General features: G+C 40.0%; 1 protein-coding gene and 1 non-coding gene across 15 annotated transcripts in view; one reads left to right on the top strand and one right to left on the bottom strand.

Annotated features, from left to right (window-relative positions):
* HAAO (3-hydroxyanthranilate 3,4-dioxygenase) overlaps positions 1–5,852 on the bottom strand; it is a 69,047-nt gene extending 63,195 nt beyond the window's left edge. For 13 of the 14 annotated variants that reach the window (XR_011140395.1, XR_011140396.1, XM_068939696.1 and 10 more), the window contains exons 1-2: positions 5,621–5,792; positions 1,664–1,742 (exon numbers count right to left, since the gene is read on the bottom strand). Coding sequence is in view for 12 of the 14 variants with exons in the window: in XM_068939696.1 (XP_068795797.1) it covers positions 1,664–1,742; positions 5,621–5,700 (159 nt within the window). In the remaining 2 variants the exon portion in view is untranslated. Of the gene's footprint in view, positions 1–1,663; positions 1,743–5,620 lie in introns of all 14 variants that reach the window. The other variant, XM_009668910.2, reaches the window with a different exon arrangement.
* Positions 5,853–12,746: 6,894 nt separating this feature from the next.
* On the top strand, positions 12,747–12,840 carry TRNAI-UAU (transfer RNA isoleucine (anticodon UAU)). Its single transcript has 2 exons — positions 12,747–12,784; positions 12,805–12,840. It is a non-coding gene; the product is annotated as a tRNA-Ile (tRNA).
* The last annotated feature ends 238 nt before the right edge of the window (positions 12,841–13,078 follow it).

Raw genomic sequence — 13,078 nt, 5'->3', positions numbered from 1 at the left:
CCAACACCTCACACCAGCACTTCTGATGTGTATATTGCTAATTCTCTTATGTTATAGGAGTGCAAATGAGATCCATGATGGGAATTTTACAATTACAATTCCATAATTCCATTTGTGATCACTAAGTAATTGCGGGGAAAATTACTATGTATTAATGTATCGATACTTAATTTTTTGATACATAGCTGGATGCAGCAGCACAGTAAATTTTCACTAATGCTTATATGAATCATGCCTCTACTAATATGACTAACTTTTTGTGTTGTTGGAAAATCATATAATAGAATTAGACTTATTAAAGGTTCGTCAAACTCCTCTCAAACACATGAAGATCTTGCAAAAAAACAAAACAAAAACAAAACAAAACCACACCTGACCAAAATGGTGGTAATCTTACTTTCATTTTAAGGGAATGAGAGGACAAATTTTGAAAACAAAACAGGACAGGAACTGATTAAAGACCAAACCTATGCAGGATGAACTGGGAGATGTAGGGAGGGATGAGATGGTAAAGATATGCCTGGCCTGACAGCCGATGGTGGCCTGTAAGACTATTATGGCAATGCAGTGTTGGCAGGAGTCAGAACAGTGAGAAGCTAGCACCTGCTCTTTCAGAACAGTACAGGTACAATGACTAGAAATACTATATTATACAATTATAACAGAAAATGAATAAAAGTTTTTGTGAAATTTTTTTTTGTGAGAAATGATTCAATGCTAAGTAAATACAAAATTTTGTTTCTTTTTAAAAGTAAAGATTGAACTTGACTCACATCTGCCTTGAACTGTGCAGATGTTTAGTCCTGGATTTTCAAAGGTACTTAGAATTAAGTGGCCAAATTCTGTTAGAATTACATGAAAGTTAATTATTCTGCAGAGAAGCGAGGACAATTTTCTCCCACCCTGAAATCTTTTATTTCCAGCCTTCACTTTCTCCTTTCCCTTAGGGTTCATTCAGAGCCAGCTGTGATATCTCTGTACGAGTACCGCAGAGAAGTCCTTAGGGCTAGCTGACAACTTCTGGGATAAAGGCAACACAAAGCAGATGTAAATTTTGATAGGTTTTTACTCTTTGTATGTATATCCTGCGCTTGGCCCAATGGCTCAAAGCAGTGAGATGCAGGCTTTCTTTTGATACAGAAAATGTGCAGAAAAGAGGGTTGTTTTGAAAAATATTTAATGATTCCACTCTTATCGTTCCAAAACTGAATGAAAGCTGAAAATGCTGATATTTTTCATGAGCAAAAAGTCTAGAAAAATGTAACTTCAGGCCAATCTAAATATTTAATTTTCATTTTGAATTTCACAATTGCTCTTTTGAAATACAGATCTTCTATAACAAAATATGACTTTAAGAACATCCTTTTCTTTCCAAAGTTTTGTTCCAAAATGTTGAAATGAGACATTTTGATGCAGTCAGAACATTTTCTCTAGCTTCCTGTTGAAAATGAATTGTAGGAAAATAGATCTGATATCATCAAGTGTTTGTTTCAAAGGAAGAGCACAGATGGTGCACGGTTCTGTTTAAATCTTTGAATAGCTCTAATAAATACAACACCACTGAGCTCAGCATTGCTAATCGGTAGCTGTAGTATCAAAAGTAGCTGCATTGTAATCATACAGATCAACTAAAACAGCAAAACGTAAATAACTTATAGGTTACCTCTTCTCCTTCTTCAATATGATAATCTTTCCTTTCATTTGGCCCCCCAACAAACATCACATTTAATTGATAGCGATGCCTAGAAAAGAAAAATGGTATTTTAAAGCTGCCTCTGCTCATGGCATTCTTTATTGCACATAAAGTTCTTTTTTTTTAAAAATGCTTTGAGAACATTTGTGAAACTGACTGGTAACTGATGGTAACTCTTTGGTAACTCTTAAGACACCCAAAGAGTGCTTCCCTTGGTCACAAAGACTAGATAACACCCTTATTATCTACCAGAACACTGGCACTGAGGTAAGGCAGCAATTTTTCATTTGCTGTGTGTGGCAAAAAGCCCTATAAGCCAGGCCGGTTAACTATGATCCGCAATTTCCTAAATCTCACTTTGACATGCATGCTGAAGGATGTCGACTCCTATTTTTCTCAGTGAGGAGATTCTGGGTGATACGGTGGCTAACGGGAGATCTTAGTGACACAGAAGCAGTGGAGCTATGCTCCCCTGCAATGCAGGGGATGGCAGCAGAAAGCCACAGAGGGAGGGAAGACCAACTTGCCTCTTCGTCAGCACCTTGTAAGCCTTAGTTGAGAGAGTATGAATTATTCTGAACTGCTGAACACATATGTTTGCTCTGCTACCATAATCATGTTTACTTCAAAGAGCATTTAAATGATACTGAGCAACGCAGTAGGGGTTAGTAAAGAAAAAATAGTAAGTAACATTGACAAACATTTCCTTGGTCAAATAAAAGCCTACAGAGTTAAATTAGATTACAATACTTAAATTGGCCGTTGTCACTGTAGGAAGCTGTATAAATTATGGCACTTCACTTCAAGCCAACATTCCATAAGAAGGAACTGAAATCACAGCTGTTTGTACCATGAAGATTTAATATTCAATTTTCAAAGATACACTGAGATGCTTTTGCATTAATGAACCTTTCAAGTAAAGCTGAGCAGGAAAGCCAGAACTGCAGCAACATAGCTAATAATTCATAAAATATAGCAAAATGAAAGCTGAAGAATACAGTAAGAGAAAGGTAATCTATGAATATCTTGTAACCTACTTTTAAGATGAGTTCATTTGATAGAAACTTCTGTAGTTTACTCAAATGATTAATTTTATTAGTTCAATAATTAAAAAAGAAAAAAATTGCCCTCAAATTGTTGTTGTTAAAAATTTTTTTGCTAAACTATTTGGCAGATCTACCATTAATTCTGTTACCTTATGTGTTTAGCTTAGTTCTATATAATAAACAGATAACTATGGGTTAATTATTCCAATCATTACCAATTATATAACGAGATTATCAAAAAATTCCAGCTACCAAATACAAACAAGAATTCCAAGAGGTCTGTTTGTCCATACTGTTAAATAAAGTTGCCTAGTTAACGTAATTGCATATAGCTAAGAAGAAAACTCAAACCGTGTTTCTTCCTTGTGATTTTAGAGGTGTATGCCTAATAGTTTGGCAAATAATACTCAGTTTGCAGAGTGTCCTAAAGGCTTCAAGGGTGTGGAAATTACTTGATTGCATTATTTTATTTTTACATTGAGGTACTAATCAATGTACTATTTTTTGAAGTTTTACATACTCTTGTATTTCTCTTCTCAATCACATAAATAAAGCGTTATCAGCAGGCAACGTTTTTAAAACCTCTCAAAATCATGAAGAATCAGATATCCCATGACCACAGAGAGGTATCTTTATGATATCTTTATCATATTCTGGAATGCTAAGAGCAGCTTTAAAAGTGCCATTGCTGCACTGTAAAAATCTGCTGTGTCAAGGTATCTGATTTTGCACTGACTGCCCTTCTAATAAGTACTTAAACTTGCAAGATAACGTGATTAAAATACATACAGTTAAATTGCAGCTCTTACATTGTATCCTTTTCTTGACTTTGGTAAAATTCTAAGCAGATGGTGATCAAAAATTGAGATTTTATTATGAAATCCCAAAAAGGTATTTAAAACTTTTAACGCTCTCAACAGTTTAAAGGAGAACTGAATGAAAGTTTGAAAGTCCTAACAAATGTAGAGACCAAAAGTCCTATTGATTTGCTGTACGATCTAGATTTGAACTTTTCATTCTCTTTTGAAACTTAGGATCTTAAATTACTTAGATGTTTTGAAGTGGCTGTTGTCTTGTGATATAGGAGGTAGTGAGATGATTGCTTTATACATCTGTACTCAGTACATAAAAGACCAAAGCCTCTGAAAAAGAAGTTAGAAATCTATTAGTCACTTCTTGGTAAATTGCCTGAAACCTTTTGCAAAAGCCTGAAAACATTTCGATAGCACCAGGAGCAGGTGGTGAGAGATTCAGAATTCATATAGTAGATGATTTTTCTCTTCTTTACAGGCAGAAGTTACACTGAAGACATGGGTTTTTTTTTTTTTTTTTTGAAATCTATGCAATTTTTATCATGAAAAATGTTCCCTGTTTCAGTGTGGCTTATAGTAATGGCTGTGGGGAAGACTTGTCACTACTGACTGTTTAGGGATCTAAGTGACCTTCTAACCTCCGACAGGTCTCATGTTCCAGAGAAATTTTACTTCAGGATTGCACAGAAGTGCTGTCAGGGGGTACAGAACAGTGCAGTAATAACAAAAAGGTTTATTTTACTGATAAATGAAAATATGAATATTCAAAATACTGTAAAATGATAGAATTGTACATGACCAGCTTTGGTAAGCTTTAGAAATGGCTACACTTTAGAAAATGCTTGCAAAAACGATTCTGAAAATGAAAGAAATGAAAGCACTTGCAAAGAGAAGACGCATTCTTCATTGTCGCCGGTGCGAAACAATCGGAGCGACACAAGTCTCGTGCTTTCTCGGTTGGAATATACAGCTGTAGGTTCAGCATAGGCCTCTCACTAAGGATGTGTCCTTTACCTTGCTTTTGTCTTGCAACCATTATTTTGAAAAGCAAACACTTACACCTGCGAACGGAAATTAGTATCACTCCTACAGTAGAAGATATGCCCATTCAGCTTTTGAATAGCACTTCAGTGCAGGGCAACGGGCATCTCCTTTGCTGCTTTTTCTGTAACAATTTTTTTTTGCACTTCGTTTTTAAACAAATATCAGTGTACATAACCCAGTTGTCATATTATTCTTTCTAGTGAGAAGCCTTTCTTATGAAAATCTCGCGTATATTGAGAGTTTTGGACAAAATATGTTGACCTCTACATCACTGACAAATCCTTGCTAATATTATGACTAGAAGGAGCCACCCACTGGATGATTTATACTGCAAGTTATTTATGAGCTTTGACACCGAAAAGATGCATTTTAGAAAACTGCATAATGCCCACCCTTTTTTCTTATATGAGCTGTCACATTCAGGACAAAGTTTATAGCTCTGAGGTGCTCTCAAGCATTGCCTCATCAGCCTCTCACTGAACAGAGTCCTACCCTGCCTCCTGGACAGCTCTGGAAGTGCCCTGCTGCTCTTCCAGCACCCCTCCCCTTCCATATCCTTAAGTGATATGACCTGCTACTTTTGATTGTATATTTTGGTCCTCTGTACTGCTGGAATGACTCTCAGCAACTTGGGCAGCTGTTTCAAGGTTGTAATATGGTAGCATCAATTTGTAAGCTAAATCTTAAACATTTGTGGATGGGATGCCATCTGATCAATATGATTTTATTGTCACAGGGCCTGAAACAAAGTCCCTTGAAATCAGGCCTGTTGCCTACAAGAGGCTTTGAATCATGACAAACATTTTATATTCAAGTTGATCCTTAGCAGCTTCTACGGAGTTACTACAAACAGATTTCAGGCATTTTCTGTCTTTCAAAATGGCAGTCTGACTCTGACTAGAGCCAGAGAGGAACTTACTCTTCCTTACTAAACTTTCCTATGCAAGCATTTTAGCAGTTTCCTATTATAGCTAAGAATATTTATATCTAAGAACTAGATAAAAAAAAAATCTTCATTTACTTACATCAGTTTATTGCACACAGGTGGCAAAAAGGCAGCTTTGTTTTCTTCTATCCATTTTCTTACATTTATAAGAAGCTCCATGGTCCACCAGCTATGACACTTTTGAGGAAGATTAAGTTAGAGTTTGCAGAGTGCTCTTTCAGTGAGCAAACTGCACGTGACTCTAACCCCAGAGCTCAGGGGATTGGTTGGTAGGAGAGGTGTCTTCAGGCTTGAGGACAGGTCCATCAGCCAAAGGTTACTTTGTAAAGAGTACTAGTCCTCCTGCAGCTTGGCTAATAATTGACTAGCATTTTTTAAAAAATTTATCTGAGACTCATTTTGCTCACAAGAGGTTGCTTAATTCTCTTTACCGCATCAGCTAGAGTGTTACCTCTATCTAGGGGAACTGCCTTGTTACATAGACAAACTGAGAGACTTAGAAGAATGGGCAAGATTTGGGCATGCACATCCTTCAAGCTTGATATAGAAACAGCAGTTTTCAAAGCTAAACACAAGTTGAGAGCGGTTACTCAAAGTTTAGATTTTTTATATATGTATACATAAATATATATACTATGTATACTATACTATGTATAATGTATGCATTTACACGTGTATATATATAATGAAAGCAAAGGTAGCTCCCAGCAGTGGGGAAATTCAGATGTAAGTATGGGGATATGAAAAAGGTTTGGTGAAATTTTTTTTGTTAAAGTGGGGGGAAGTAGAGATGATAAGGCAGGCTAGAGGAAAGAGTGTAACAAGACTTTGTAAGCTCCTATTAGGCATGCAGGTAGAGTTCAAATCCAGTACTAGTCATGTGTATGTATAACATTTATAATGTATGACCATACGTTCTGAAGCACCCAATATTGTGAATGGAGAATTTCATGTACATATGTAGAAACCTTTGAAATTGCATCCCTTTAAGATACCACTATGGAAACCTGTCAGGCTGTAAGACATCTTCTCTGAAGCAAAGTAGTCTTCCCTTGTGAGTGAAGACTCCTTTTCCGGGCAGGTCTCCCAACTACTATAACTTGCCTGCTTTTTAACAAGGAGATACCATGAGCTGCTAAAACCAGTGCTGCTTCACCAGTGCTAGCAGTGAATGGGAGTCAAAGTCTGCCCCAGTCCTACTCAGAGGTAGCTTAGATAGCAGTATTGTTTACTCTGCAAGCCTCAACATGGCTCATACAGATATAACTACATTTGGCACTACGCTGCAATTGGTGGCTAAATTCAAGGATTATGGATTTGATCTCTTTTCCTATCCTGTCAGCCTCCTCCCATACGTCTGAGGCTTGATAATGGAACCCACCCTTTTCTCACCTACCCTTAAGCTTCTCTGTCTGAACGTTTGAGAGAGCGTGGGTGAAAACACTGCGATCTTCTTCTGCCAGATAACAAAAAGAAAGACTGCATTTTAGTCTTGCATTTTTGAAACCAAAGGACGCTGTACATAAACGATCATTCTAATTTGATCCACACTTTGTCACTGTTGTAGCAGGGCTTGTTACAGAGCTGAGTATGATTCTATGACGCCTTTGGGAAAGTACAGCATGTTGCCATCACATTATTAGGCAAACGAGAAACTGACAATTATTAGGCATTGCACATTCAGATCCAGGTCTGTATTATTCTTTATTCCATCACGAATTTCTGTTCCATGTCTACACAGTTCCTACAGGATTGCTCACTCTGTTGCTCCTCCTGCCCCCAATTTTAATAAGTAAACGTACAAATATTTCGTATCAGCGTTAGAATACGCGAAGTGGGTGGTTGATGAAAAACTCAAGCCATTCCAAAATGTTAGAGCTTTTTAGCTGCTGTTGACGTAGCTTAGTCTTCCTATTACATCTACGTTATGTTCAGGGCACAGCTACGTATGGGTATAATACGATTTGTTTAAAAATGAACCGAAAATCCTCCCTGGCCTGTGTATATGAAGCAGTTCAGCTGATGAACTGAAGAATCAGTATGCTGGAATGGTACAAATCCGGGAGTTCTTTAGCTTATACCACTATAATTGTCCTATGGAAAATAAACACTGACATATGAGTTTGAACAAAGATTGAGGTAACAGCACACTCTTATTCCACTAAGTAGAAGGGTGTCTCTCTTTTCTTTAAGTTCAACTATATCACTTTGAAGTTTAGTTTAAACTACTCATATAATTGCTCAAAAAAGCTCAATTTATTCTGTGATAAAAACAACCACACAGGGAATTACAGTTTAGCTACACTAGTATAATCAGAATGGTAGTCTGGTAATACTTTCCTTTGAAATAAGCACAAAGCAACTTTTATTTCAGTGAATTAAAAAAAAATCTAACATTATTTATTTAGCACATGAAATTTCTATTATCAGAATGACTGTGGTGAGATATAAACAGTCATTATTCCTGTTTTTGGACCTACAGGCAGGAGCGTTTCAGTGCTTTTGTACTGTAAGCTGCTGGCACACCATTTAGTTGAGAAGAAAAGAGATCTTCCATTTAAAATACGTTTTTATCTAGGGGAGTGTGACCTAGCGTGGTGGGACCAGAAGAACTGATGGCGATCTCTTTTAATCACAAAGGTTTTGTAAAGCTCTGCCTCATCATTATTAACATGTATTGCAGAGCAGGATTTCCATTTGTCCAGCATGAAAACCAAGAGCTTGTACAAAGCCGCAGCAGGGAAAACCACAGATCCTGGAATAGATAGAGCCAAGCCTTGTTCACTCTGGAATTAATGTGCCAGCTCTAAGTGCAGGGCTATTCTGTCTGTAACCCCCATCCTAATCCCTAGTCTCTACTTTTTTTTCCACTAGGTAGAATGCAAGGTACTATTATCTGCAGAGAAAACTATCTCAGTCACAGGCTGGTAAATCCATTTTGTGGCTGCAGTGAGATGTGAAAAACTCACAGGCAGACTCATTCACAGAGGAAACAAACGAAGTTCACTCATAAAATTTACCATTAGTATGAAGCTGAGGTCACTACTGCAGGATAGCATTTTCTGTAACGTTCTGAAACAAAAAAGATTTTGAAAAATGCAGTTAATAGCCTTTTCATGCATGTAACAGGCGTAAGGGTACACCGCTTTTTCCGTGAGATGGGCTAAAAAAGGTTCTGTGCAGCCTGTAAGTACTGGGCCAGAAAACCCCATTTCTGTGAAGCGTATGGGAAAGATAAAGGAAAGCCACTGCTGCAGTCTCTGTGACACTGAAGTAAATATGTATGCCTTGGGGGCCTGGATTTTTTTGCCAGTCTGCCTTGCAGTTGACTTCACAACCACACAACCATCAAAATCAGCTCCAGAAGCCAGGTCCCAAGTTCTGCTTTCACTTTCTGCTCAGACTCTTACTTTCATGCAAATGTAATGAATCTAATTGGTCAGCTTTTTTGCTGCCAGAGCCACGCAAGACTACTGAAGCACAAACCTGCTAAACAAAAATAACTCATCTTTTGCATTGAGGGTGGGGGGAAAAAAGTGGTAGTGGAAAAACTCAGTTCAGCACCTGGGCTATTTTTCTGCTTTCCCTAATCACCAGACCTATAAGTGGCTTAAATTTACTAACTGGTGTCCAGCAAGCGGCATATGGTAACAAAAAACACATTCGAAAAATTTTGACACAACTTTTCTAGTTAGAAGAAGTATTCAGGTTTGCTGGCCAGCATTTTATCTCTATTGAAGTGATCTATACATTTGGTCATCTTTCTGTTATTCCCTATATTAATTTTATTCACCTAAAGATGTGATGATAAAGAACTAGCACAGTTTAGAGTTCCCAGGGAGGGGAGAGAGAAACAGATCATACAGCGTGACTCCTTCCCACCCCAGGCTGCTCATTCTATTCTTGACAGCAAATAGCATTGTGAAAACTGATTCTTAAACCTTGTACCCGGACACACTCAGAGGTTAACCTTTTTGTCATACTTAGTGCTAACAAGTATTTTGAAAAATCTTCACCAGTGCAGGTTTGCATTTATCAGTGATTTGAAGAAATATTCAGTACTGTTTCAGCTTTGCCTTTCTGTCGCTGTGTAATCCAGAGACTGTGATTTATCTACTTTGGGGTTACACTAATGGAGCTACGCTGAACTGAAAACCTGGAGGTTCTGCAAGCAGCAGAAAGCAAGAAAGCAAATAACTTTCTGCAGCATTAGGAAAGCTTTAACTTACACTTCTCCTTTTTCATTACTCTGTGAGGAAAGTGGAAACGGAAGAGAAGGATATGACTAAGTAATCCATTTCACCTGCTTAAAAACTCTTCCTTATTCTATTTTTGGCTAATACTGGCTTTTTCTGTTTGTTTTAAACCTTGCTTTGAGCACAAATATAAACAAACTTTTTTTTTTTAAATTAAAACTTTATTTATATAATTTACTGGATAGAAGACTCTCAAGTTGCTGGAGTTGCATGAAATAAAAATTCTAATCAGCAACACACCTGCTACTGAGCCCAAGTACAGTATTCCCACCTACATACAAATTCACCTGGCCAAATTTCACTGTTACATTTATAAGCATACTCTCAAGGGCACTCAGTCTCTGTGTGGATCAATATAAGAAAGAAGTGAATCAAATAGCACAACAGAAGAGTCAAAGATCCTATGAAATCTACTAGAATCATCACTATTGCCATTACTTTTATGGGAAGGCTGATTAAAATAATACCGTAGTCATTGCCATCTATCTAGACATCAAAAGCAGACTCACGGAGTCCTCCGTCTTGCCTGAGCCTAAGGCTAACTCTACAATAAAGAACCTGTTGTATGTTTGTAATTTCAGTAACGATTCTTCTTGACAATTCTGTATTTCCCAAAAAGCACTTTTTGGATGAAATTAAGTTCACGGCAGTCTTTGCATGGTATAGCACATTTTATTTGCTAGTGGCAGGACCCCACTGCTAATGGTAAAGAAGGCAGCTGCAGTTTTCTGGTATACCAACTAAACCTAAGTGAAGATGTAAGATGTGATGGTCTAAGAAAATAACTGACAGCACTTCTTCCTTCTGTATGCCAGCCACCTTCATCAATGGTCAAATACAGCAACTACATGTTATTCCACCTGTCAGTGGTGCCCATGACTGAAACACATTCTTAGTAATGCTCATAGTAACAGTACTGACAGCAAAAAAACTTTCTTGGCAGCAAATCAGAAGCATCTTGTCTCCATTCAAACAAGTCTCAAAAGGTTGCAGTTCATTTATGAATCAGAGATAGGGAAGGAAGCAATTGCTTGGATAAAGTCACACATAACTCAGTATGTCAGAGTGGTTGCAGATCACTGCTGTTTATTAAAAACTGGCTGTGAGTGCCTGTCACCTGCTGCCAGGCCATTAATATTTCAGTTTTAAAGGCCATGGAAATCCAAGCCCTTTTTGTTCCGTAGTGGAAAAATCATGCACTCCGTACTGAAATATCCAAAACTTGTTCCTCTGCCCACAATAAAAGCAGATGCAGAAAGGAAGGTGTTTTTCTAATAATAATGTCAGCAACCCAGCAGAGCTGTCCAAGTTCTAGGAAAGTAAGTATGGTGACAATACTTAATGGTGGATGGAAAAAAAAAGAAAAAATATTTCTTTGTCTCAACCACGTAACAATATTGGAGCATTACGTGGGTTTAAAAGTCTGCTGATGTCAGTTTTGTTTTTAGTCTTTTCCTGCCACATAATGAAAGTGACAGAGCTGACTGGAGAATAAATCCATGTTAGCAGTATTCTTTAACAGGAAGTATGTGCATAAGGCTATGCTTTGTTTTTTTAATAACTATTTCTAAGCAATTAATACATCACATACACATTGTGTTGTTTCTATTTAAGTAATGTCAGTCTTTCAGATCTATTCATCATTTTCATATCCAAGTACCTTACTCCATTCTTGAATTCTGAAAAAACAGCAAGCCAAAACTGTCAGGTATTGAAACAACCAGTTTAATTAGATCTTGTATATGTAGTGTCTTTATGTTACAGACTCTCTGTGCTTGGGCTAAAGTAAGATGAAGTCAATTTAAGGTAAAGCAATCCTTTGTTGAATTACTGATACAGGATAAAAACAGTGTTTTTGGTTAGCTCTATTGAGCACCATCTAAAATCATTTGATCATGACTTAACTGTAATAAATAATGAATCATGATTTAACTGTACTACTTGGTTCAAAAGTTTCAGCACATCTCTCGTATCACAACCAACGGCAGTAAAGCAGCACGTACTTGGAAGCAGTACTTTCAAAGTCAAAGTGGCTCTGAGTAGATTGCAAAGCTCTAGGCTATACGGCTAGTGACGCTCCAGGGATAACCATGTAATTTAGTGACTGCAATTAATTGCTTTTATCTTTGTTTTGGAACTAAGCTCAGCAGGCAGATGCCTAAGATTTGTTTCCTCACCAATGTGAACGAGGGTGAAGATGAACCGTAGTGGCCTGCAGCTAACGCCTTCACCCAAGGGCCTCCGTGCGTGCGCGCCCGCCTGCGACGCGGGCCCCCAACGCGTTTCGGTCGGCGCCGTGGCTTTGCGGTAACGCCCCTTTTTTTAAAGAAACCCGTGAGCTGCGGCAAGGGCCGCCCGTGCCAGCCGTGTCAAGGCCATACGCTGCCTGAGGGAACCCCCGGCTCAGTTCTCCCTCTCCACGTTTCACTGGAAAACCGCGTGTCGTTTCCACGCGGCCGGCCGCCTGCTTGCTTGTCGTCTCCCCCCACCCACCCCCGTGCCCCGGGCCTCCCGCCCCGGCCGGAGGCCCCGCAGCAGGCGGCGCCCCGCCCCGCCCCTCGGGACAGGCCCCGCCCGCGCGCGGCGGAGGGGGCCGGGCTCTGCCGGCGGCCACCGCCTTGCCGGCCTTGCGGCCGGCTGCGCGCCTCGCCGCGGACGCGCGGGGGCGAGGGCTTTGTCCCCGGCACCGCCGCCGCTCTACCCCGTCCCGTAGCTGGGGGCGCCCTCTTGCCGGGCCAGCACAGCGTCCTCCCCTCTTTCCCCGCCGCCGCTAGCGGCCGTTAACGGCGAGAGCGCGGCCCGTGAGGCCCGCGCGCGCGGTCCAGCCACGGAGCCGTTACGCGCGGTTGGCGTAGGGCGCGGCGGGCGGCCGGGCGCCGCGCGGTTGTCACGGCCGGGCCCGGCCTGGGCGAGCCCTTCATAAACCGTTCGGGAGGAGTTGGTGTCAGGGCTCCAGTGGCGCAATCGGTTAGCGCGCGGTACTTATACAGCAGTACAAAGCCGAGCAATGCCGAGGTTGTGAGTTCGAGCCTCACCTGGAGCACACAGCTTTTTGGGAGGCGGAGAGGGCTTTTTTGGGTCTTCTCTGGCTGCGCTCGGCCGGGGTGGCGGAGAAGCTTAAATAGTTTATGGGAAAATTGTGCAGTCGTGTCAGCCACGTGTGTCTGCACGTGTGCCCCTTCCCGCACCTACAGGGCTGCAGTTGTGTGCCCGCGAGGGGTGGGGCATGATGCTTTTCTGTGTGCTGGAGAGAGTATTTTTGTGCAGGTACCTAGAGCCGT

The sequence above is a fragment of the Struthio camelus genome, chromosome 3 (genome assembly GCF_040807025.1).
Source record: "Struthio camelus isolate bStrCam1 chromosome 3, bStrCam1.hap1, whole genome shotgun sequence".
In the NCBI taxonomy this organism is placed as follows: Eukaryota; Metazoa; Chordata; class Aves; order Struthioniformes; family Struthionidae; genus Struthio; species Struthio camelus.
The sequence above is the reverse complement of the archived record's forward strand: the minus strand, read 5'-3'. Positions and strand labels throughout refer to the sequence as shown.